This window comes from Talpa europaea (assembly GCF_964194135.1).
Source record: "Talpa europaea genome assembly, chromosome: 7".
In the NCBI taxonomy this organism is placed as follows: domain Eukaryota; kingdom Metazoa; phylum Chordata; class Mammalia; order Eulipotyphla; family Talpidae; genus Talpa; species Talpa europaea.
Window position 1 is genome coordinate 80569063 of NC_140074.1, and position 21101 is coordinate 80590163.

The 21101-nt window shown below is 48.9% G+C and overlaps 2 protein-coding genes across 3 annotated transcripts in view; one reads left to right on the plus strand and one right to left on the minus strand.

Moving 5' to 3' along the window:
• The window catches only part of ASIC2 (acid sensing ion channel subunit 2), a gene marked incomplete at both ends in the record, with an annotated part of 1051485 nt that overhangs the window by 819545 nt on the left and 210839 nt on the right, over window positions 1–21101 (plus strand). The gene's annotated exons all lie outside the window — the stretch shown is intronic.
• LOC311172695 (Krueppel-like factor 4) lies at window positions 2285–4440 on the minus strand (the record flags this gene model as incomplete). Its single annotated transcript, XM_084236235.1, is given in 4 exon segments — window positions 2285–2955; window positions 2958–3584; window positions 3587–3744; window positions 3977–4440. Coding segments are annotated over 4 exon segments (1920 nt in total).

Consider the following 21101-nt stretch of genomic DNA (forward strand, 5'->3'; position numbering starts at 1 on the left):
ACCTGAACCTTAGGGACTTAGAGGTATAGGACGGGATGGGATCACCTAAGAGTATGTAGATAAAGGTGAGCAGTGAGCTGAGCCCTGGGCCCGGGTGTTCCAACATTCAGGAGTCAGGAAACAAACAAAATAGATGTGGTCCCTGTTTTCATGGGGCTTACAGTCTAGAAGATGGTAAGTGAGGTGGTGGAGGCAGATGGTAAGCATATAAACAAATTACAATTTTAGATGTTCATAAAGACTCTGGAGAGGAATATAGAATATAGAGCAATAGAAAGAAGTATCAGTAAGACATCTTTAGCTGTGTGGTCAGACAGGCCTGTCTGAAGAGAGTGACATTTGAACTGAAACCTAAATGATGGAGGAATGCTACTAGAAGATCTAGGAGCAGATTTCCCGGTAAAAGGGGCCCAATGTAAAAGCTCTGAGAGGAGAATGTCCAAGAGATGAAAAGAAGCCCTTGTGAGTCTTGAGCAGAGAAGAAGGAAGAGGGAGAGCGTGGCATGGGTTGACATATGAGAGGCAGGTACAGGCAAATTATGGCGAGCATTGTAGAATGGGTTGAATTTGGAGTACCATGAGTTAATAAACTCTAAGACTGTCTGGCTTCAGATGTGGGATAAGAGTGAATAAGAATGGAGCAGGTGGACAAGTTAGGATGCACATGCAATATTTGGGGAAAGAGATGCTAGCGGACTGGAGTTCAGCGGTGGAGGTGGTGAGAGTAGATAAATTTGGAGTATGCTGGAGGTGTCCAGTGAAACTTGACGTTGGGTTGGATGGGAATGCAATAAAAAGATTCAAAAATAACTCCCAGGATGCAGGCCTGAGCTACTGGGCTGATGCTTGTAGTATATAGAGAATCGAGGGTAGTTAGTGTCATACACAGAGAAGGGAGAAAGTGGACTTGGGGAGGTGCAATGTGTGTGTGTGTGTGTGTGTGTGTGTGTGTGTGTGTAGGGTGAGTAAGTCTCTTTTCTTTCACCTTTAAGCTGAGTGATCTCAGGCAAGTGATTTCTCTTTTGGGACTCAATTTCCAGGGGAAGGATTGCTCTCCCTCCCTGGATTGCTCAGTGAATCCAAAGAGATAATGCACAAAAAGTTGTTTTCAATAAAAAATGCTATGAACTTGTCAGGGATTATTGTTCCTATCTATTGATAATGACAGCACCAGCAATTATCATGGTGATGGTGATATTGGCAGTGCTGTTAATGGTGATGATAATGATGGTGGTGGTGGTCATGGTGATGAAGACAATGATGGTGGTGGTGATAGTGATAATGTTGATGCTGTTGATGGTGATGATGGTGGTGGTGGTCATGGTGATGAAGACAATGATGGTGGTGGTGATAGTGATAATGGCTTTTTTTTTTTCCTCCAGATAAAATATTATAGGTTTATTTAAAACTTAATTCTCACCTTGAGTATGCAAAAAATACAAACTCCACAAAATGTTCACTTTTTTACTTTGTAGTTTACAAATATACAAAATAGAAGTTTGCTTAAATTTAAATTACATATTTATTAAGGTAAGGAACTATAGAGAAAAAAAAACATTTGTTCTGCTTAAGGCATACTTGGGATAAACCATTGTACAGATTATTGCACGTTTGAAACCACAGTGCATAACAGACTGTCTGCATAAAATCGTTAAAGAAGTAAACCAGGTGTATTTACCTGACTTAGGCCATAAATGTAGATCGGAAGACAAAAATAGATTTTCCTTGTCAAAGTATGCAGCAGTTTGAGAACTTTGGCTTCCTTGTTTGGTACCTTTAGAACCAAGACTCAGCAAGCACCATCGTTTAGGTTATTAAAACACATTTCTGTACCTGAATTTTCTTTCTTTTCTTCTAATATAATAATGGCTTTTAGAAGGCAAAGAGAATATAAGATGATCCTTACACTTATATTGCATCAAAACACAATTCAAGGGAATTCTGGTCTTCCCTCCCCCCCAACTCACCGATCTATTTTATACCCTGATATTCACAACTTCCAGTCACCCCCTTGGCGTTTTGTAAGTCCAGGAATATTCAAGTTGGAATTCGAATTGGAATGATAGAAGACCCAGTCACAGACCCCATCCGTTTTTGTTCTCTGATTTGTCTTTTGGTTTCCTCATGTCTCCTGATTATCCATTCACAAGCTGACTCGCTGGGAACTTGACCATGATTGCAGTGCTTTCCGGCTGGGTTCCTCCCCTCTCCGGGAAGACAGTGTGAAAAGTTAAAAATACTGAATTCTCTTCTGGCAGTGTGGGTCCTATCCACTGTGTGGGATTTAAAAGTGCCTCTGCATGTGTAAGGCGAGGTGGTCTGACCTGGAGAACGCCCGGTCGCACTTCTGGCACTGGAAGAGGCGGTGCCCGGTGTGTTTGCGGTAGTGCCTAGTCAGTTCATCCGAGCGGGCAAACTTCCACCCACAGCCGTCCCAGTGACAGTGGTAAGGCCTCTCACCTGTGTGGGTTTGCAGGTGTGCCTTGAGATGAGAACTCTTGGTGTAGGTTTTGCCGCAGCTGGCATAATCACAAGTGTGAGTGGCCGTCTTTTTCCAGGGCCACGACCTTCTCCCCCTCTTTGGCTTGGGCTCCTCTGGCATGCAGGAACTAGGTGCCATGAGCTCTTGGTAATGGAACGGTGGCACCTGTGGCTGCATCTGGTCGGGCAGGAAAGATGGGTAGTTGGGCCCGGGGTGGGGATGGAAGCCCGGGGGAAGTGGCAGGGCAGGATGACAGTCCCTGCTGCTCAGCAGTTCCTTGGCACACAGGGTCGGGGTAGTCCTGTTGGGGAGCTGCCGCCCCAGGGGAAAGTCGTGTGTCGGTGGCCGGTGGCCATTGCTGAGAGGGGGTCCAGTGCCCAAGTGGGCCTCTAGGGGCCAGCCGATGATGCACGAGGAGACTGCCTCCTGCTTGATCTTGGTGCACATACGCGGCGGCCCGCGGCTGTAGGGGCCACCACCGCCGGGTGGCTGCCATCCGGGCTGCCTTTGCTAACACTGATGACCGACGGGCTGCCGTACTCGCTGCCAGGGGCACTCAGCGACGACTTCAACACAAACTTGCCCATAAGCCCGCCACCTGGCGGCGGCGGCTGCTGCGGAGGAGTGTACACTGGGTCCAATTCGGGCCGTAGGAGCTCAGCCACGGAACCGCCCGACGGGCTCACGTCGTTGATGTCCGCCAGGTTGAAGGGAGCTCTGGGAGGGGGCGCCGATTCCCGGCCATACAGGAGGCCTCTGCCAGCGGTGCCGGGTGCCACGCCCGGGTCGCCGCCGGCCCGGATCGGATAACTGAAGCTGCAGGTGGAGGGCGCACGGGCTGGCCCGCTGCTCGACGGGGAGGGCGCAGACGAGGCTGATGCCGAGGAGGACACGGTGGCGGCCACGGGTTCCTGATGGGTCAGCGAGTTGGAAAGGATAAAGTACAGGTGCAGGAGTTCGTTGAGCTCCTCCGTCTCCCTCCGAGGCAGGAGAGCCGGGTTGCTGCCGCTGCAAGCCTCGCCGGCGCTGGCGCCGCCACTCTCCAGATCGGAGGCCACGGTCGCCGCGGCCAGGTCGTAGGCGCTGCCGGGAAGCACAGGGGAAGTCGCTTCACGTGCGAGAGCTCTTCCCGCCAGCGGTTATTCGGGGCACCTGCTGCACGCAGTGTCTTCTCCCTTCCCGCCGGGCAGGACGCGACCGTGGAGAAGCACCGGAGCAGCGCGTCGCCGACGGCCAGGTCAGACTCGCCAGGTGGCTGCCTCCTTAATGTGGGGGCCCAGAAGGTCCTCGGGAGTCCGAAGCAGTAGGGGTACCCGAACCCCAAGGTCAACGAAGAGAAGGAAAAAACTTAGAAACGAAGCCGAAACCAAAAACGCCCAAATTTTGCCCAAGGTTCTTCTTTGGATGAAATATAAATGGATGATGCTGTTTAAAAAAGTTCCTTTGTATACAAAAGTTCTCAGAAAAGTTGTAAACTCGTAAAAACACACAAGCCGTAAGGCGAGCGAGGAGGTCCGACGGCCGGGCTGCGCGCTCTTCAACTCGGCAGTGTCCCCCGCCGCTGTCGTGGGCGCTGGGGCTGTCGCCGTGGGCCCTGGGGCTGTGGCCGGGGCGGCGGGCGGGCGGTGCCGCCAGGTGAGCCTGGCCGGGCTGGCACTGATCTGCGTGCTGGGCGGCGGCGCAGGGTGCGGAGTCCGGGGGGCTGCCATGGGCGCTGGCCACGGGCAGGTGGGTGGGTGGGGGGCCGGAGGGGCGGGGAGGGGCACTTGGCGGCTCCCGGTGCCTCCACGGCCCGCCACGGCCCCTGCTCCCCGCGCACCCGCAGCCACGCTAGCTCTCGGGCTGGGGAGCTCGATAGTGATAATGTTGATGCTGGTGATGGTGATGGTGATGGTGATGGTAACGACAATAATGATGGGGGTGGTAGTGGTGAGGATGGACTCAACATTTTGGACCATGTTGGGATTGAAATGACTGAATGGCTCTCTATTAGACAGATAAACCAGCAGTAGGCAGGCAGAGCCAGGCTCTTGGGGAGAGGTCAGGACAGGAAAAAGGCATCTCGGAGTCATCAGTGGTGGCTGTAGAGGCATAGAACAGAACGGGATCACCTAAGAGTATGCAGGTAAAGATGAGCAGTGAGCTGAGCCCTGGGCCCAGGGATGCCAACATTCAGGAGTCAGGAAACAAAGGAGCTGGCGAAGGAGGGTAAGAGAGATCAGCCAGGGAGGTAAGGAGGGAAACGAGAGAGGGCTAACATAGAAACCTAGGGGAGAGGGGCCCTGGGGAGAGTGTGGGCAGCTCTGAACAACAATGAGCTGCCAACCAAGGGTGGCCCTCCCCCACCCCCAGTTTGGACATGGGAGACTGTGTAGTGTAGAGGATTTGGAACCACAGGTTCCAGATGCGCTTGAACCAGGTCCTGAAGCTGCCTCTTCTTAGCTTTCTGACCTTGGGCAAGCACTGGCCTTGATCCTTGGTGTCTTCCCTGCATGGCACTGTTGTGTGGTTTAAATGCGATAAGGTCCATCAAGTGCTTAGTGCTAGATGTGGCATATAGTTGACACTCAGTAACCAGACGCTAGCTGTATTCTTCCTGAAACTGCCGGGGAGGGTAGAATTGCTGGCGGTCAGGGTGCTGCTGCAAGGGGGCCTGAATGATAGAGGGAAGGTCTGGGGCAATCCGGCCTGCATTCAGGGATGGAAAGGAACTTGTCTTTAAGGCTCAGACAGGACTGTAAGGAGTAACAGGTGGAAGCAGAATGGGTAGAAGGTCCTGGCCAACTGGAGCACGCACCCCACCTAGAGGCATCCTCCTTACATTTATAGAGTTACAGGACCCCCTGGGCCAAAATGAACCATTCAGCAGACCTGGTGCTGCCCACAGGGGTTGGAGATGCTGATGAGGTTCCAGTTGGGCCAGAGAATTTCAAACAGGGTATCTGGATTGACAGGCCGAGATTTGCATTTCAGAAAGGCTTTTCTAGCAGAAATGCAGAGAGGCTGGGAGGGGGGTGTAGGGCTAGTCGCTAGTCCCCATGGGGAGAAGAGCCAGGAAACTCTTCACACAGGTGAGAGGGGCCTGGGATGAGGAAATGGGCTCATCATAGCATAATTAGCTCCATAATCAGTATGCAGGCTTATTTCAAAATGTAAAGATGATTATCCGATTAAAGGTTTGTTGTGGTGGTGGTGTTTTTTTTTTTTCCTTTTAATGGAAATGACTTGCCAACGTAGGTGTTTGAGTGGAGAGAGAGGTAAGGTATTGATTTTTAACCAATTCATTTAGCAATTAATTCATTTATTGATTCAAAAAATCAACCACTCTGGACAGTAAAGGTTGTAAATGAAATCAGCGTCTGGTTAGAATGGAAGCTAAGTACAGGCACACTGGAGGCTGCCTCATGAGGCTGGAGAGAGGGTTTGTGGGAGGGGTCTGGCCTGGACCTCAAAGCCTGCTGGGACCGCAGAGTAAGTGGGTTCAGATCCGAAACTCTCCCCTCTTCTCTCTCAAAAGAATTTACAAGTGGTGGAACTTCAGGCAATGAAGTAAAATAAGCTGACATCTCCCCCCCCCCCCAAACATAGAAAATATTTCTGGTCCAAATATAGAAAATATTTCTCCCACTGTTCCCAAAGTTTTCAAATACACAGACAAATGGGAGAGAGAGAGGGAGGATCCAGAAGCAATGAAGGCATTAAAAAACAGGGTAGAAAGCTCACAGTTGCCATCCTGGGGGCTCCAGGTCAGGAGACTGGTGTGTATGGGGGGTGGGGTTGGGGAAAGTAGGGCTGGCTATCACCTAAGAGGGACCTCAAGATGGGACCCCTGCATAAAGGACTTTTAAAGAACTATCCTCCCATCCAGAAGCACAAGGAAACTAGGAGTCCACTGGTTGGGGGCGGGGGAGGCTCCTATAAAAACTAGGGTCCACAAAACTATGTATGCCTTGTGGAGTTAGGGGTCTGAGTGTCTACTTCATACATGGTGTGAGAATCTCAAGGTTGCCCTTAGGAGAAGCAAGTTATCAGAATAGTTCTCTCAGGACCTACTCACCATGTAAGGCACGTGGGCTCCTGCAAAAAAAAAAAAAAAAAAATATGTCTGACGCCTCGCACCTGTTCATATGTTCCCAAGAATAGTGCTCAGCTGGACCTGTCTCTCCCAGCCTCCTCCTCTGTCAAGGTGCTGAGAGTTGTCTCACAGTGTGAGCATGAGGAAGTGTGGGATATTGGAAAAAGCAACGATGTTGGAAGTGACAAGACCAAAGTTTGAATCTTGGTTCTGCCATTTAATTGGTATAGCCTAAGTCAAGCTACCTAAATTTTCTGAGTCTCAGTTTCTGCAAAAATAGGATTGCTGACACCTACCAACCCTTAACTTGGTGGTTGGGAAGTAAGGGCAGTCATTTCAGTAAAAGTGCTTGCATTGGTGCTAGATGCTCTGTAGATACATTGGTTTCCTTTAAACATTGCTCTTTAAAAAATTCCCATCCTCCAAAGAGCCTTCCCAGTAAGCCCCAGCTGGCTCTGATGTTTCTTTATCTAGTGGACCATCTGTGTTCTGTTACTTTGCACTAAATTGCTTGTTGTTGTAGGATTAATTTTTAAGCTTCTGTTCCTTGTTTTTCCCTTTAACTATGTGTTCCTTGTCTCTCCTTACTTATTTCCCACTGATCCTCAACTCTCCAGTAATAGACTGAGGAATCAAAGGATGGATGAGTAGATAGATGATGGGTGAATAGTTGGATGTATGAATGGATGAGTGGATATGTGATTGGATGGATGGATGGATGCATGCATGGATGCACAGAAAGATGGATAGTGGCTGGATGATGGATGGATTGATGCATGGTTGGATGGATGATGGACGATGCATGGATGGATGATGGATGATGCATGGATGGATGGTAGATGCATGGATGGATAGATGGTGGATGAATGGATGCATTGATGGATAGTTGAATTGTTGAATGAGTGGATAGATGCTTGGATAAATAAATGGATGAGTGAATGGTTGGATGGTTGGGTATCGGTTAGAATTTGTTGGTCAGCAATAGAACTTCACCCTGGCCAAATTAAGCAGAAGGGATCATATTAGAAAAATATCAGGAAGCTCACAGAATCAATCATTCTGACAAGACTTTGTTTAATTAAACAATCACTGAATGAGGATTTCCTATACTAAATATGGTACCAGACTAGAACCTAGTTGGAGAGTTGGGACACACACAAGCACATATGCATGCATGCACACATGATCACACACAGAAATGCTGGAAAACCAGGCTGAGAATAGGTAGGAACTGAGGAACTCCATGAATATAAGGCAGAATAATCACCTCTCAGCAGACTCCTGGAATGAATGACCGGGGATTTTTCATCCCCAGGCCTAACTGTACCCAAGTCAAAATCCTGGGAGAGCTGATGTAAGTTGGGTCTCATGCCACTCAATGCATAAGCCCTCTAAGTGCACAGCAAGGCATGGGTAGTTTCCCAAAGGGAAATGAAGGCACTGTAGCCAAAAGAAGAGAGAATGACTGCTGGGTGCTCAGTGCCCCACTACCATCCCCCAACAGAACCATGGTTGAGTCCTTAGTCCCTCGAGGCAGCACAGGTGACTTTGTGCCCCTCATTCCCTCCAGCCACTACTCACCCCTCATTCTTCCCCCTCTAGATCTGCCTCTGCCTACCCCCCACTCCCTGGCCCCTCACGTCTGGGCATCCTCCACAATCATTTCCTACCTCCTTTAGAAACCTTTGCAGCTTCCCAAGCCCACGCTGATTGCTCCTTTCCATGAACTCCAATTACCTTGCCATCAGCAAGCACTGGAATCATCCCTAAACTTGTGTGCCACTTTACCTTCAGGGCCCGGGCTCTATTCTAAGTTTCCTAAAAACAGAAACCATGTCAAACTATGTACCTCATGGTGCTGGCACAGCCGGAGCCAGTGACCAATGACTGCCTGCTAATCAATTATCAGTTATTAGAAATAATTTCAGCCAAACACCCTTTGAGAGCTGGGGCCCCAAGAACTGACTTACTCAAATTACATAACTAGCTCTGGATCCAGGCTCTTATAATTTCCAGTACAAACCATCACTCCTTACTGTCTTGGGGTGTATGTATTTGTGTGTGTGTGTGCATGTGTGTGTACACACAAGCAAAATTGTATGTGTGCATGCCAGCTCCCTATGTAGCTTCTAGCCTGATACATTATTTGGTGTGCTAAATCCTCTGTCAGTGGTTGTTTAATTAATCAAAGACCTGCCAGAACTGCACCAACATGTTCTTTTTCTTGTTCCTGCTCCATCTTTGCCTAAGTTTCTGCCCACCATAAGATCCTTTGCCAATGATCAACCCAGAAATGTTGATTGATTACCCCTAAAACGCCATTTCTTTTGAGAGTCAATGAATTTTTAAAATTGGATGATTTGTCGCATCCAGGACAGAATCAACTGAATCCTGTGTCGTGAAAATCACTCTGAGCATGTGCCTTTGTCAACCACCCCACCTCACTCTGCTGTTCTGTGCCACTTGAAAAATTAGTTGGTGTACTGGAAATAAAGTCACAGGGAGCGAACATTTTGACAAGGTAATGGTCCCCTGCCTTTCTTGACATTTGCGAAGGAGTCGGAGTCCATTATAATGTCACAATGGTGCACACCATTGACATCTCATTGAATAATTAAAAGGCGGTTTAATCATAGCGATCATCCACTTAGTGTCTGGGTCTAGCTGTCGGGGAAGCATGTGGAAGGAAGCAGCCATGGATATGCAGACAGGGAACAAATGTGGGTCAGAAGCCATCCACCGGGCAGCAAGTTGTGCTACCCGTGTGTGCTGCAGCTTGGGGTGGGAAGGGGAGGCAACCCCTGACCCTTGAGTGCCCCCCACCAAAAAAAAAAAAAAGGGATTCCTACTTTCTTTCTTTTTGCTTCTTTGAATTAGGTGCAAGAGCAGGCTTTCTTTTCAAGTGAAAAACTGAGAGTTTGCTGATCTTCATGAATCACAAGTGGTTCGTGCTAAAAGGGAACTTAGTTTTCATTCCTTCATAAGGCAGGTGTGTATGGAGCACCTGCTCTGAATCCAGCCTTGCTCTCAGTGCGGTGAGTGCAGGGCAGACAAGGACAGACCAGGTTCCTGCTCCCCTGGGCTTATGTTCTGGATGGGAGGGGCATAAAAACACATGTGTTGTGTTCAGTCCTGGAACAGGGACACGGCCAGGGTAGATCTGTTTAGAGTGGCCTTGTGTCTGAGGCTTAAGTGGCAAAAAGCCAAACTGTGATGTTCCTGAAAAGCACATCAGGCAGAGAGCAGTTGGTAAAAAGGCTCAGGTAGGAAGGAACCGGGCGGGTCCAAGGGCCAGCAAGAGAACCATGTGGCCACAGGGCAGGAGGTGAGGGAAGGGGGGGGTGCCAGGTGGGCCCCCCAGGCTTCTCATTGGGACTTTGGATTTCAGTCTCTGAGTAATGGGAAACATGGTGAGGTGAAGCAGAGGATTGACAGACTTTAAACACAGAGAGCTCCTATGAGAGAGAACACACACCTTTGCTCTCCCAGTTCTGCGCCCCTCTTCCATGTCTAACTTGGTGCTAGGTGCTGGGAAGGACCGCGGAAAGTACCTGTACCTGCCTCCAAGGGCTCACTTCCAGGGAGGGTGACAAAGGGATGAACAGACAGTGACCACCTGGTACAAAACCTCCTGCAGGGCCTCCCTGGTGGCACAGGCGGTTGAGCCCCGCGCTGTGAAGCTGTCTGCAGCCTCTGCAGCACGGGTTCAATCCTGGCCAGCAGGTGAGTCCCACATGGCGAAGCAGACCTCCCCTGTCTCGCCCGCTGCTCCCCTCAGCAGTGTATTTCGTCAGTCTGCCAGTTCTGTTCCCTGCTCTGTCTCTGGTGAATCCTCTCACCCTCCCGCGCATCTGGCCTGTACCCCGGTTCTTGTGTAAATAAATCAATCTTTAAAAAACAAACCAAAAAAACAACTTAAAAACCTCCTGCAGCAAAAGTAAGCCCAGGACTGTGGGTGGAGACACCGACTCCAGGAAGGTTTTCTAGAAGAGGTGGACCACATGCTACATCTCTGGGTATGTATAGGGATTGGTCAGGAAGAAAAGCTTGTAGGCAATAAAATCAGCCTGGGCCAAGGAATTGCAAAAAAAAATGGCCCTTCTGGGGAGTAATGGGGGTCTGCAGGACTGGACTCACTGGACCCAGCAAAGGTCACTAGTGCACAGTCGCTTACCTCCCTCTTCACTCTCCCCCAATGACAGTGACCGAGGAGGCTGTATATTCAGAGACTTGGATGAATCAGGACATCCCCGGACTGGTCTTAGCTAGTCTGGTGCTAGAACATAGCAGCACTCACATCCAGCCAAGCTGGGAATCCACCTCCCCACTCCCACCCCAGCCAGTGATCCTGACTGTTCATTTTTTCCCCCAACTGTGAGTCTTGTCTGCAACTGTGTGTGTCCTAGATTCATCTCCTAAAGCCAGTATGGTCCACATTCCACGCTGCTAATACCCTCACCCTTGCCCATAACATTCTGACTTGGAAAACTGAAGCCTGGAAAAGGAAGCCAGTTATCCTAGGCCACAGAGGGGTCAGTGAAAACGTGGGGACCCCTCATTTGGTCCTGCACCTGAAAACTGCTACCTCGCCAGAGTGGGGCAAGGTTGGAGAAACAGCCGTTCTGTACTAGCTGCTCTGCTGTAAGTTGGGAGCGGATGGGTAGCCAGGAAGGGGGCACCAGGCTGAAGAGGTTGAAGAGGTTCCAAGCCCCAGTTCAGAGTCAGGTGGCCTGGGTTGAGCTCCCACCTCCACTCATAACTAGCTGAGCAACTTTGGACACATTACTTCGCCTCTCTGTGTCTTGATGTCCTCATTTGTGTGAGGACAATCATCAAACCTGCTTCATAGGGTTATTGTGTTGGGTGAGGTGGCAAAGCACATGGAGAGTCAGTTACAGTGGACTGGCATTCATCTCCAGCCCCGTAAGAGGTGCCATTGAAGTGCCCGCTGTGTGCCAGGCTCCATTCTGGGTGCTTTTGATGTCTCTTCACAGCAGTGACATTATAGCTTTATAGTATTCTACAAAAGCCTGGCATATGCCTCGTGCCTCTTAATGGTTTATTCTGTTCTCATTATCTCATTCAGTCATCACAATCACCTGTGAGATGGGCTTTATGGATGCACCAAGGAGGCCCAGAGTGGCTCAGTCACTTGCCCAAGGTCACACAGCTGACGGGGGAGGCAGAGCGGGATTCAGGCTCAATGTTCTTGCCCTTCCCTTCACTCTCCACCTTCACGTTTTCCCAGGCTCCCTGCCTTGTAACTTGGGGACCTGTTGCCACTCAGCTGGTTTCACTCAACATTCCCCAACCCACCCTCTGTCCTCACAGCTCCTTCCTTTGTCCCGTGAAGAGGCTGAGCAGGCAGGAGCCCTGCAGTATGCCTTATGGAGTCCCTTTGTGGTCAAGACAGGGCTGGGAAAAGTTGTGCAGCCTGTGGGCCCCACTTTCAGACTTCACACCTGTGCAGCCCAAACCATCAGGCTAGGCTAGGGAGTGGGTATGTTTGCTCCTGTTACAGAAAAACTCTCAGCCCTGAAATGGTCCTGGGCTCAAGGTCAGAGCCTGGGCAGAACAGAAGCAGGTGGCGGCAGGGTGTCATGGGGGCAGGAAGGGAGCATCTGGCTGGACTCCAGCACATGTGTGGTCAGGGTCCAAACCATCCCCCCCCCCCCCAGCCATGGCTCAGTCCAACCAGAGCATCTTTGCTTTGTCTGTTTCACATGGTGGATGTAGACTCAGGTGTTCTTTGGGGAAAAGGAATTATTAACTAAAACACAGAAAATCTACAATCACAGATTACAGGGAAGTCACTGAACTCCAGCCCAACCCCACGGCACTTGGCCCATCGTGGGACAGGCGTCCTTGCGGATGTGCGTTATCTTCAGACGGCTCCCAGGGACGGCGGATGGGGGCTTAGGAAACTGGCTCAATACCTGCCACAGTCGAGGACACAGCTCACCCTCTGTGTAAACAGGTGGCATCTATATATATGAATAAGTAAATAGAAAGCACTCAGCTAGGGCCAAAAACCCCAGATGAATAACAGATGCCCTTCCCTCAGGGAACTCGCAGTCCAGTTAATGAACAAAGCAGCATCCATAACATTTCCCTTAATAGCTCATTTACTGAGCAAACAGCCATGCACTTCTGCAGAGACCTCGCGGGTCATGCCTTAGCCTCCAGCTCTGCCTGCCTGGCTGACACTCCTGACTCTAGCAGAGTGTCTGTCCCGTTCTAGACACATAGATTAATTTTAAAGAAATGAATGACCCTTTGAGAGACTGTAACAGTGAATTTGCAAAGTGGCTGGGACCCAGAATGTGGGGGCCTTGAATGACTGGTTAAACACTGTGAGTGCAAAAGAGGGTCTCTGCCCACTGACAGACATTAGACAAATAAATGTGCACTTGCGTGTCATGCTGAATGCTATGGGAAAAATAATAAGGCACCCCAAGAAAGGAAACCAGGGTCAGAAAAGGGGCAAGAAAGCCTTTCTACTCTGCAGGGGAAGTCTTGACACCTCTTTGTCTATCTTTCTCTCCCTCCCGCCCTCCCTCCCTTCCTTTCTTCTTTCTCATTCTCTCCCTCATTCTTTTTTTTAAAGATTTATTTATGCATACAAGAACTGGGGTACAGGCCAGAGGTGCTGGTGTGAGAAGCTTCACCAGAGACAGAGTGGGGACCAGCACAGGCAGACTGAAGTACACTGCTGAGGGGAGCAGCGGGCGAGTCAGGAGAGGTCTGCTGCGCCTTGTGGGTAGCTCCCTGGCAGGGGATCGAACTCATGCTGCAGAGGCTGTGGACAGCTACGTAGTGCTGCAGTTTAACCCCTGGTGTCACCAGGGAGGACCCTCCCTCCTTCTATTTATAAAAAATACAAGAAAAAGGAACGAGGCTCTTGGGGTGCAGAGGGGTCAGTGAATTTCAAAGCAGGCAGGTGAGTTTTGGTAAATTTAGTCCTGGGATGGGGGGAGGGGTGTCAGTCTTGGAGGACTTCCCAGTATTGGGAAGGTTAGACTTCTCCATGGCTCAGCTCGATGAAGCCAACATGGACTTACAGGCCAATTCCCAGCACCGACTGTTCAGCCAGAGCCCCTTCAGACCCTAGGCTGACAGCCCGGTCACGCACCAGCTCCCCTTCATTACTCCTGTCTCCAAACACTGCCCTGGAGAGACTCCAACGGTCACACTTCAGCAGTGGGAGAGGCCATCGGCACCCTGAATGGATGTAGAGAGGGATAGGCAGCCCCACTGGCTTCCTCTGGGGTTGGAGATGCTTCTGGACTGAGGCAGCCACTGCCCCCCCCCCATTTACCACGATCACGTTCATGACTGTGATCACAGTGTTGAAAGTCTGGGGTCTGGAGGCCTGCTCCCCGCATGCAAATCCTGACTCCTCTGCTTACGAGTCGCTCCTATGGGTAAAATGTGGATGATATGATCAAAGTGCCAACTTCCTAGCCGGTTATGAGTGTGAAACTGAGTGCCTGGACATGATCAGTGCTGTGAGCCTCTGCCTGTTATTGTTATTATTATTACTATTATTAGAAAGATCTGGTGTCCAATGAGTGAATGCCCCAGAAGCCAGGACCTCGCCTGGCTCACCCAGCAGGTTAGTTGGCTTTCTCCAGGCCACCAGGAATTCACAACAAAGCCCAGTTCCCTAGTTTCCTGACTTTCCATTATCCTGGAGCAACATGAGGACAGGGACTCAGCATCCAGTGCCGGGCACACAGCGGCAGCTCGGAGGACTGTTGTTCAATACACAAATGACAGGAGGACAGGAGCAGATGATACAGTGATGTGGAAGATGCGAGGAAGGCTGGAGCCCAGCCTCCTTCATGAGTATCCTGTCTTGCCCAAGAGGGAAGGTGGTAATGCTGATCACCAAGCAAGTGAGGAAATAAAGAGGAAAGAGCTAACCAGGCTGAAGTCAGAGTTTCTGGTGCTAGTGATGGAGGACCGGACACTATTTAGGTCACCACTGGACTTTCTACTGTATAGGAATGGCCCCTTGACTAAGAGAGTAGACTCGGATATTCATTTCTAAGTCCACAGTCAAATCAGGAGTTAAGGGCCTGCAGTCAGGTCAGAGCAATAAGAAATGAAATCAAAATGTTTGTCAAAGAGGCTTAAAAGGGTTCTGAAGAGGCGGTTCCCAAGGAAGAGCAATCTAGTGGCAATAAAGCATCTTTGCAATCATGCCAGGCAGCAGGAGGCCTGCGTTTGGCCAGCCCAAGCTCATTTATGTGCAGACGCTCAGGGGCCAGGGCCCTGCACTGTGCAGGGAGCTGGTGAGGGGTGATGGTGAGAAGGTGACCCCTAGGGAGAGACGGGCTATCTCTGGAGAAGCAGGTGGGACTCCAAGCAGGCACTGAGATGGGGAGAGGTGGCTGTCTTGGCATCAGTGCCCATAGGGCTCAGCCTCCATGGCATCCCTGCCTGCCACCTTGACCGCATAAGTCTCTTGCAACCGCATAAGTCTCGTGGGGAAGCTTTGCAACCTCTCTTTCGGCTTTGCAGCACAATTCAGACCTGTGTTCCTTGGCCCCCTGGCAGCAGTGATCTATCGTGTGGCTGTTGGAGGTGATGAGGTTCGGCAGGAAGAAACCATCAGCCCATCATTTTCAGTTCAAGAAGTCATTAGCTGATTCTGTCTGACCTTCAGGGGAGCCCTGGGACGCTCAGAGTGGCCTCTGCCGAGTGCTTCAACCAGCCCCCACAGAGTTAATGTGCGGGCAAGTTTTACATGCATCTGCTTGCCATCCCTGTGGCCTCCCCTAACTGCCGGTGCTCCTGTGGTAGCAGTGCACTGGGGGACAGCCAGGATACAGGAGCGTGGCCCCATGGAAAAGCACTGGCCCCTGGGACTGGGAGAACCACTTCTGTCCACAGGTCTGCCTCCGTTCTGCTGTGATTTCATCTCTCCTTCTGCATTTTTTATATGGAGGTCCCCAAGTCATTCAGAACAGCATGTTCCAAGTGGGAGTCCAGGGCCAGCAGTGTCAGCATCACCTGAGAATGTGCTAGAAATGCAAATTCTCAGACCCCAAACCCAAGTCAGGGACTCTGGCAGTAAGCCCCACAGGTGTGATCTAACAGGACCCAGGTGATCTGTGTAAACACTGGGACTTGAGAAACACTGCCCTGGAAGAAGGAGGTGTCTTCCTTCCATCCTCTGTTTTGCTAATGACACCTAGTATGGGCCATCAGACCATATGGCGTACTAGGACCCTAAAATAAATGATCCAGTCCGGACTCCCACTTGGGACTCCGGACTGTCACTCCTTGTCACCTGCCTGTGAGGGCTAGTGGTGAGTAAGTCACCCCTGGAGAGGATTGGGGGCTCTCCCTGAGGAAGCAGACAGGGACCCAGCTCTGGGATGAGACGATAAGGATATCTCGGGGTCTCTATATCTTCAGGGCACCAGATCTTTTAGTTTCAGTATCTGTTTTCCTCTACCACCAAGACTAAGCCCTTTGCTTAATTACTGCTCCATGGTGAGGAGTGGGAGTCTGACAGTGACATGCACCTCACCTTGTCTGGTGAGGTCTCCTGCATTTGCCAAATGCTGAGGGGTGGGGTGGCACAGGCAGTGGGGGTTTATTTGCTTTGAGCCTGACTTCTGAACTAAATGGTTACTGCATATGGAATGCCAGGGAATGATATCTACACATATATAATATGTAGGTTTGCAAGATTCCATTATAAATTGCAGGGTTTTATGACCCTGGTTTTGCAGACTGATGGCATGAATTGTAACAGTGAAATACATCACTGTGTAAGATAATGCCACAGCGATGGAGGCCTACTATATCATTACCAAAGAGGATGTTGCATTTAGAAATGTGCTATTTTATTGAAGTGTCTTTGTTGTTTTAAAACTATCAGCTCTGAGATGACCAAAGAACTGACAGGGTTTTGGGGGCTTTCATGTAGTCCCTGAGCCCTCACCACTTCCCAGAGCGGCTGACCAAAGCTTCCAAGGGGGATGTGAGTGTGCCAGGAGAGAAAGGATGCCCCTTCTTTTCTGTGCTACACCCCCTCTCTGCATGCACACACTCACACACCCCTTGCTCCCCCACCATCCCTTATATGGCTAATTTCCCAGAAGACAGTTTGGCACAGGATTAATAAGGATGGATGTGTCCAGACTTACAATGTAATTTCTGGTTGTTTATACGCAGGTCACATATACCAATGGCTAAGAGTATATGCCTTGAAGCCTTGGATTTTAATCACTGGTTCTACTACTTATCAGCTGAGTCACTTTAAGAAAGTTACTTAACATCTCCGAGCTTTAGTTTCTTCTGCAAAATGGAGAACAGAGTAAAGGGCTATGAATGAAGCAGTGGCTGTCACTGTTATTATACCTGTTTCCCTTGGATTGGGACCCTGGAGTGACCCACATGTCAGCTCTCTTGCCTCACCCATAACATGGTACCTGAGGAGGGAGGGCTGGATTGTGCTCATGGAAAGCCCAGCCTCTTAATTCTCAGTCTGCATCTAGTCTGGGAGCCAGGCTGGGAGAGGCAACATATGCACACTGGGGTGGGAGTTTGGCACCTGTGCTCTTCTCTTGTCCCTGAGACTTACTTGCTGTGTGACCTTGGAGAAGTCACCTTACCTCTCTGAACCACAGTCTCTTCACCTATATAACGGGATGTGAGATAATGGCCATCCTCCCACTGTGGAGTTTCTTAGAATATGCTGGGACAGGTTCTGGGAGGAACTATCATTGGACTGAGAGGCTGAAATGGAAAGATGTTCAACTCTTACTTTTCACAGGACACTGCATCACCTTGGCCAGGGGGTGCAGATGCCCCAACATCGGGAGCCAAATGAGCTTTGTGAGTGAGGGCACTGGCTAGGACAGCTGGCACCCAGCTGCTGCCCAGTATTGTACTCACACATTACAGCTCCAGTTTTGTTAGATTTCTCTAGATAGGCTGGAACCTAAATTTTGTATGTGAAATCTCTGTATTTTCTCAGTGTTGAGACAATTTTTACAGCAGTCTGTGATGATAGGAGGCACATCTGTGGTCTGGATGAGGTCCAGGGGCCTGACCACCCCCCTCTCTGCATCTGTACCTGGAGGGGAAAGAACTGCTGGCCAGGAAGCCATTCAGGGGGTGGAAGGCCTCCACCACCTCCCAGTACCCCTGTGGGGTACAGGGAACTAGGAATGCCCCCCTCTTCCGTGTTCTGAAACCAAGGGGGATATTCTAAGGAGGGCAAGGGACAGTTTTCCTCTTCTAGTAAATTTTTTTCATGTCAGTTAAAATACATGCACATGGTTTAAAAAATGCAAGCAGTATAAACAAGTGTATAATGGTGTAATAAGAGCTCGAGTCTCTTCCTAGAAGTAAGCCTGCAGTTTGTTTCTCTTTCATCCTACATCCTTTTTCCTTCTAACCCCGGGCTCGCATTCTACACATGCTGTTCTGCACTTTTTCCTTAACGTCTCTCAACCTTGTTTCCATGCTAGCTCCAGCTTGTCTTTTTTCTTTCTCCGCGGCAGGCCATTGTATGGATTTGCCATCGTTTATTTTACCAGTCCCTGTGGTCAGACCTTGGGTGATATCCAGACTTTTCTACTACAGCAAATGCTTCACAGAACAACCTTGTGGTACATGTCTGTTTGTATATAGGCAGCATGTCTGCAGCCTAAGTAATAATGTATTTTTCTAAAGTGACCCATCAAATCCATGGCAATTAGTCTGACATTAAATAGTGATATATAAACCTGCAAAAATCTTCTGTTTATTCTAATGGAGAAAAAAATAACAAAGTAAATGGGGCAAAATAGCAATAATAGATGACTCTGGGTAAAGGGTATGTGGGTGTTCTTTGTACTATTCTTTGTGATATTCTTTCAGCTATTCTTTAAATTTAAAAAAATCTCCAAATTAAAAATACTAACAAATTACTCTAATGGAGCAACAGTATGAATGGCCTCAAATCTTATATTACTTATGTATAAGCATCTCAGTCCATTGTGATTTAGAATCTTTTATTCTCTATTTGATTTTTTAATCAAATGTACAATAGTGATGGTTACAATAGAAAGTGAAATAAAATAGTACAGAGATCAATAAAGGCAAAGTAAATCTTCTGCCTCCCCCATCCACCTGCCCGTCCTCTCCCGTGAGATAAGCAGCCTATCAGCCTGGTGCGAAGATCATGCCACAGCTTACTCCTTGTTGACACATAACTCTGTAAGCATATAATTACCTATTTGTGCTTTTAACCAGGCACTCTACATGTCAGCCTAAAGCTTGCTCTTTGTGCTTATCACATCACAGACATCCTTCCAGCAATACATTTAGCTCTACCACTCTCCTTCTTTAATGATTTCCTTATAGTCACACACAATATTCAGAGCAACTATTTATTTTCTAAACAACATAGCCCAATTTATCATTTAAAATGCAGATAACTTTTATTTTTTTGTTAAAGATTTATTTATTTATGCATATAAGAGCTGGGGTACAGGCCAGAGGTGTGGGGGGGTGGTGAGAGGATTCCCCAGAGACAGAGCAGAGAACAGAACAGGCAGATTAACTGAAGTACACTGCTGAGGGGAGCAGTTGGCAAGACAGGAGAGGTCTGCCGCGCCATGTGGGTTGCTCCCTGGCCACCTGGGGATTGAACTCATGCCACTGGGGCTGCAGATAGCTTCATAGGTTGCATCTTAACCCCTTGCGCCACCAGGGCAGCCCTAAAATGTAGATAACTTTTAAACCTCAGAGAAGGAAATAAAAATCACCCACAACCCCTCCACTAGTGGTGACCATGGTTAGTGTTCTTATATATTTCCTGTGTGGGGTAGGTAATAAAATGATGTCATCTTGTGTGCTTTCTGTGTCCTACTCTCTTGACTTATTGTTATAATGTGATTTGTTCACATGTATTCAATATATTTTTTTAAAGATTTATTTATTTATACAAGAACTGGGGTACAGGTCAGAAGCACGGGAGGGAATTCACCAGAGACAGAGCAGGGAGCAGAACAGGCAGATGGAGCTAAGACACTGCTGAGGAGAGCAGCGGGCGGCAGGAGAGGTCTGCCGTGCCATGTGAGTTTCTCCCTGGCCAGCTGGGAATCGAACCCGTGCTGCAGAGGCTGCAGACAGCTTCACAGTGCAGTGCTCAATCCGCTGCACCACTGGGGAGGCCCTGTATTCAATAATTTTTAAAGCAAGAAGCTTGAAAACAAATTTTAAGTTAGATCAGGTTTTCATGATTATGAAGTGGGAGAGATAATCAGGGAAGGCTTCCTGAAGGAGGCGATACTGTGAAAAAGCCCTCAAGGATGAATAGAAGTCAACCAGATGGAGAAAAGGGGGGAAATAGATCTGCCAGGCCAAGGGAACAGAATGGGCAAATGTCTAAAGGTCAAAGAAAACTTGGCACATCCAAGGCCTGCATGAGCTTTGGTAGATTGGAGCAAAGGAGGAAGGTTTTGGGCTAGATAAAAGGACTTGAATTTTGTCTTGAAGACAAAGGAAACCTATGGAAGAATTTAATCCAGGAAGGGAAGGGAAGATGGTCTCATGATGTTTGAGGTTTGCATTTTAGGGTTATCACACCAGTGACTATGTGGGGACAAGATTGGAGAAGGCACACTGGAGTGAGGGAGAGGGTGAGAGGGTTCATAGCATCCCCAGCCTTTTGAGACTGCCATGCTAAAACCTCACCTGGCCTTCCCTCTCCACCACAAATGGATGGCGCTCCTAAAACAGCTGCCTAAGTGTTTTTGACAGCTGTGATGTTCTCACCTGGTGGATGTTACCTGCCAACCCCAGAGCGCCTGTTAGTGGAACCATTCACAATGGTTCCACAATGGTTTGACAGAAATGGCTTCTCTTCTCGGGCAGCCTTCCAGGCACGACCTGCACTTCAAAAACCAGAAACTTAGGCAAGCAGAATCCTGGGAACCCACATAATGATAGAACCCAACAGATGGTTTCATTGTTACAAACCATGGTGAGTTTAGGGATGCTTCTTCTCATAATTATCCATATTTTGATGGTCTCAGCATTCATGGAGCTGGGAAGACCCAGAGCTAAGACCATCTTCCATGTGACCCAAGGCTTTTAGAAGAAATTGGATACCTCACTTATTTAAAAAAAACCCTCTTTTATATCACATCATGGACTTTCTCTTCTTGTAAACCAGAGACTCAGGGGTCGGGTGGTCTCCATTTCATCCAAATCACCACAAACCCCACTTCCTCCTGCATCCCCTGCTTGTCTGACCTACCCACAGAGGATCATGTCTGCCAGCCAATGCCTGTCATGCTGCACAGGTAGAAACCTTTGTTTCTTCTTGTAAACATCTGTAACATTAAGTAGAAAAAAAAGAAAAGAAATGCAAGAAAATTCATCAACCTAATTGTCTGGAAGTGGAATATATTCCATGAAGCATTAATAATGCTGACTTGATGGTAATTTTTAACTTTAAACTCTGGTCAAGTTCATACAACTCCCAGTGATGCAAATGAAGGGTAGCATGTGTGTGTGCGGGTGCGTGTGTGC